The sequence below is a fragment of the Panicum hallii genome, chromosome 5 (assembly GCF_002211085.1).
Source record: "Panicum hallii strain FIL2 chromosome 5, PHallii_v3.1, whole genome shotgun sequence".
NCBI lineage: Eukaryota > Viridiplantae > Streptophyta > Magnoliopsida > Poales > Poaceae > Panicum > Panicum hallii.
The window spans coordinates 10824700-10827527 of NC_038046.1; the positions used below are offsets into that span (position 1 = coordinate 10824700).

At 48.4% G+C, this 2828-nt stretch overlaps 1 protein-coding gene across 1 annotated transcript; it reads left to right on the forward strand.

Annotated features, from left to right (window-relative positions):
* Positions 1-245: 245 nt before the first annotated feature.
* LOC112892404 lies at positions 246-2474 on the forward strand. Its single transcript, XM_025959579.1, has 3 exons — positions 246-1474; positions 1597-2196; positions 2421-2474. The coding sequence occupies exons 1-3, from the start codon at positions 812-814 to the stop codon at positions 2472-2474; spliced, it is 1317 nt and encodes a 438-aa protein (XP_025815364.1). The 5' UTR covers positions 246-811.
* Positions 2475-2828: the final 354 nt, after the last annotated feature.

Genomic DNA, 2828 nt, shown 5'->3' on the forward strand with positions numbered 1-2828 from the left:
CTATGGTTGTATCTGATTCGGAGCGTTTACTCTATGGTTGTATCTGTTTTTTTTTCTTTCTCATGTAGGACGATGTCCAGTGGTCCGGACAGTGTGCAGCAAGCTGCAGGCGGTGAGGACAGTGTGCAGCAACCTACAGATGACAGAGCATCATCAGGACGGCCGGCACGGTCACAGTCAGGAGCTAGCACATCTGGTGCTGGCAGAAAGAAAAGGTCACAGACAAAGTGGCCATCAGATGTGAAAAGTTGTGGCCGGCTCAATTCTGAGGCAGCACCCGAAGAATCGTCAGTCTTGGTGAGATTAGCACGGGTTTGTGGCCTCACTGCCCGGCAAAGGGTGCCACTCACCTTGGAACATTTCGATGACTTGTCTTGGGACGACAAAAAGAGAATCTTCGAAAACAATATTCAACCCTATGTTGAATATCCGATAGAGTTGCACGATAAGGCTACGAAGCATGCTATGAAGATCATCTCTAAAGCCTGGAGGAGCTACAAGAACAAGTAAAGTGTTGTCACTTACTATTGTCATTTACTAACATTTTTTCATTATCTACTGTCACTTATGCAGATTTATTGTTTTGTCGTGCAGGCTTTTAAAGTGTTGGAAGAAAAAAGAGAACCCTTTTGACAAGTATGCGGACTTGACCAAAGAAGCCTGGGATGAGCTTGTTGAAAAGTGGAATACTCCCGAGTTCCAACAGTCAAGTGAGTATTTTCGGGGTCTCCGAGCGCGGAACGAGCTTGACCACCACCTTGGCTCAGCGGGATATGCTGGAAAGCAACGCAAGTGGGAGCAGGAGGATGAGATGCTGGCAGCGAGGGGCATTGAGAATCCCTATGAATCGTTTGAGGGACGGCTGGCACCATTTATGCGTGCTAGGTCAAAGCTCACGGAGGATGGCAATATCAATTTCTACAGCACGAGCGCTGAGGAAGTTGCTCAAAGGGCTTTGATGGAGAGCAGCCAAGGTTCAAATGAAGGAGTGAGGGAGTTTGATGCGCTCACCAGGGCTTTGGGAACCCGTGAGCAACGGGGCCGTGTCCGTGGTGTTTCCAGTCAGTTGACCTGGAAGGAGGGGTTCCCTGAACACAAAGGCAGATACCGGAAGCGGACTCGAGACTCCTCATCAAAGGTTGACATAGATGAGATCAAAAAGCAGGTGAAGATGGAGATGTTTGGAGAGCTGAAGACCATCTTCGAGTCTCAGGGATTGTCATTCCCTGATATGCCGGGGAGTACGATGAGTGAAGAGAGAAGGGACAGCTTCGCTTGTACTGCAGCGGGTGCTTCTCAGAGTAGAGGGACAGAGAGGGCAATTGTGCCTACATCAGTGGAGCCGGATACGATAGATGGCTTGGCTCGTCCGACCCGATGCAGTCTTCTCGTGCAGCTGGTCGGAGATTCATCTTTCATGGAGGTCGGGAACGGGCTTGTGTATCCCGGTATGTCCCAGCTTGAAGGTGTCCAGGTCAGTGCATTGGTCTTTGCCTCTCTTTTCTTTTCTCCTATTTCTTTTTGTTTTTTTTCTTTTGGTATGTACAACTTGCTTGAGATTTAAAGGCTTTGTTGTTGTTGTTGATGTTGTTGCAGGTCAGGGCTGATTGTGCTGTGGTCAAGATTGACTACGTGCATGAGTTTGCTAAGAATATCAAGCTGGAGGTGCCACCAGATGACATGACCACCACTTTGCGGGATGCAGTTGCGAGAAGGGTTCAGTGGCGGAGAGCTGGTATTCATATTGATCCAGCAGATGCAGATTCAGTACCGACCAGTCAACCTCAGCCACAGAGTGCTGCAGTGCCACCGACGTTTTCTGAGCCATGCCCACAGCTGCCGGATACACGGGAATCGTTATCGGAACCGCATCCTCCTGTCCCTACTCAGCCTCAGGTTACCCCCCCTCCACCTGTTCCGACAGAGCCAGCTACCGCTCCCAAGAAGCCAAGCAAGGCTAATCCTGTGAGGAAGAAGCAGAGTAGGCCGATGGCGACGAAGCGGGAGATCTCAGAGGGTAAGAAAAAGGTGGAGCGGATAAAACAACCGGTCACAAGGGCTTACACTTCTGAGAATCCAAAGTACAGGGTTGGAAAGGCCTTGCTTAGTGTCTCTGAGCTTCGGGCAGCAGGTCCATATTGTATGGACCTGCACAAGTACTACATGCAAAATGTCAATCAAGCCGAGGAAATCATGGTGTCATACGAAGAGCGGCACTTTCTGCAGCTTAAGGGCAACAGCAACATCTTTATTGTTGCCTGGAGCGATTTGTTCGACCTTTTCAACCTCGACGCTTTGGATCTTTCTCTCATTCGGTGCTTTGCATTGTAAGTCGATTAAGACTTGTTTCCATTTCAATGCATTTGATATACGTTCAACAATTTAAGTCGTTTCTATTTCAATTCATATGGATCGTGTAGGCACATGCAACAAGAGACAAGGCGTCGAACCGGAAAGAAGTGTGGGTACATTGACCCACAGCTGATGACGGTGACATTTATGCTGACAGATAGAGATAGCTTGGTCAGGTGCGCACATGCAACAATTAAACTTGTTTTCATTTCAACTTGTAGCCACATGTAGTCACTTGTTTCCATTTAACACATGTAACCGCTTGTTTCCATTTCAACTTGGTTAGGTACATGGTGAAGTGCATGGGAGTACATGCTGACAAGGAGCACATTGTGGTGCCGTACAACCCAGGCAACCATTGGGTTACACTCATCATCAATGTCAGGAGCAAGCAAGTCTTCTACCTTGACTCGAGCATTCCATCAGATGAGTCGGGCGCGCCTCAGATACGTGATTATTCTCTAGTCATCTCAATC

Coding starts and splice junctions, on each gene's coding strand:
- LOC112892404 (XM_025959579.1), top strand. CDS start 812: ATGCTGGCAGCGAGGGGCATTGAGAATCCCTATGAATCGTTTGAGGGA. Junction 1,475..1,596: donor CCCAGCTTGAAGGTGTCCAG/GTCAGTGCATTG, acceptor ATGTTGTTGCAG/GTCAGGGCTGATTGTGCTGT. Junction 2,197..2,420: donor ATCAAGCCGAGGAAATCATG/GTGTCATACGAA, acceptor TGGATCGTGTAG/GCACATGCAACAAGAGACAA.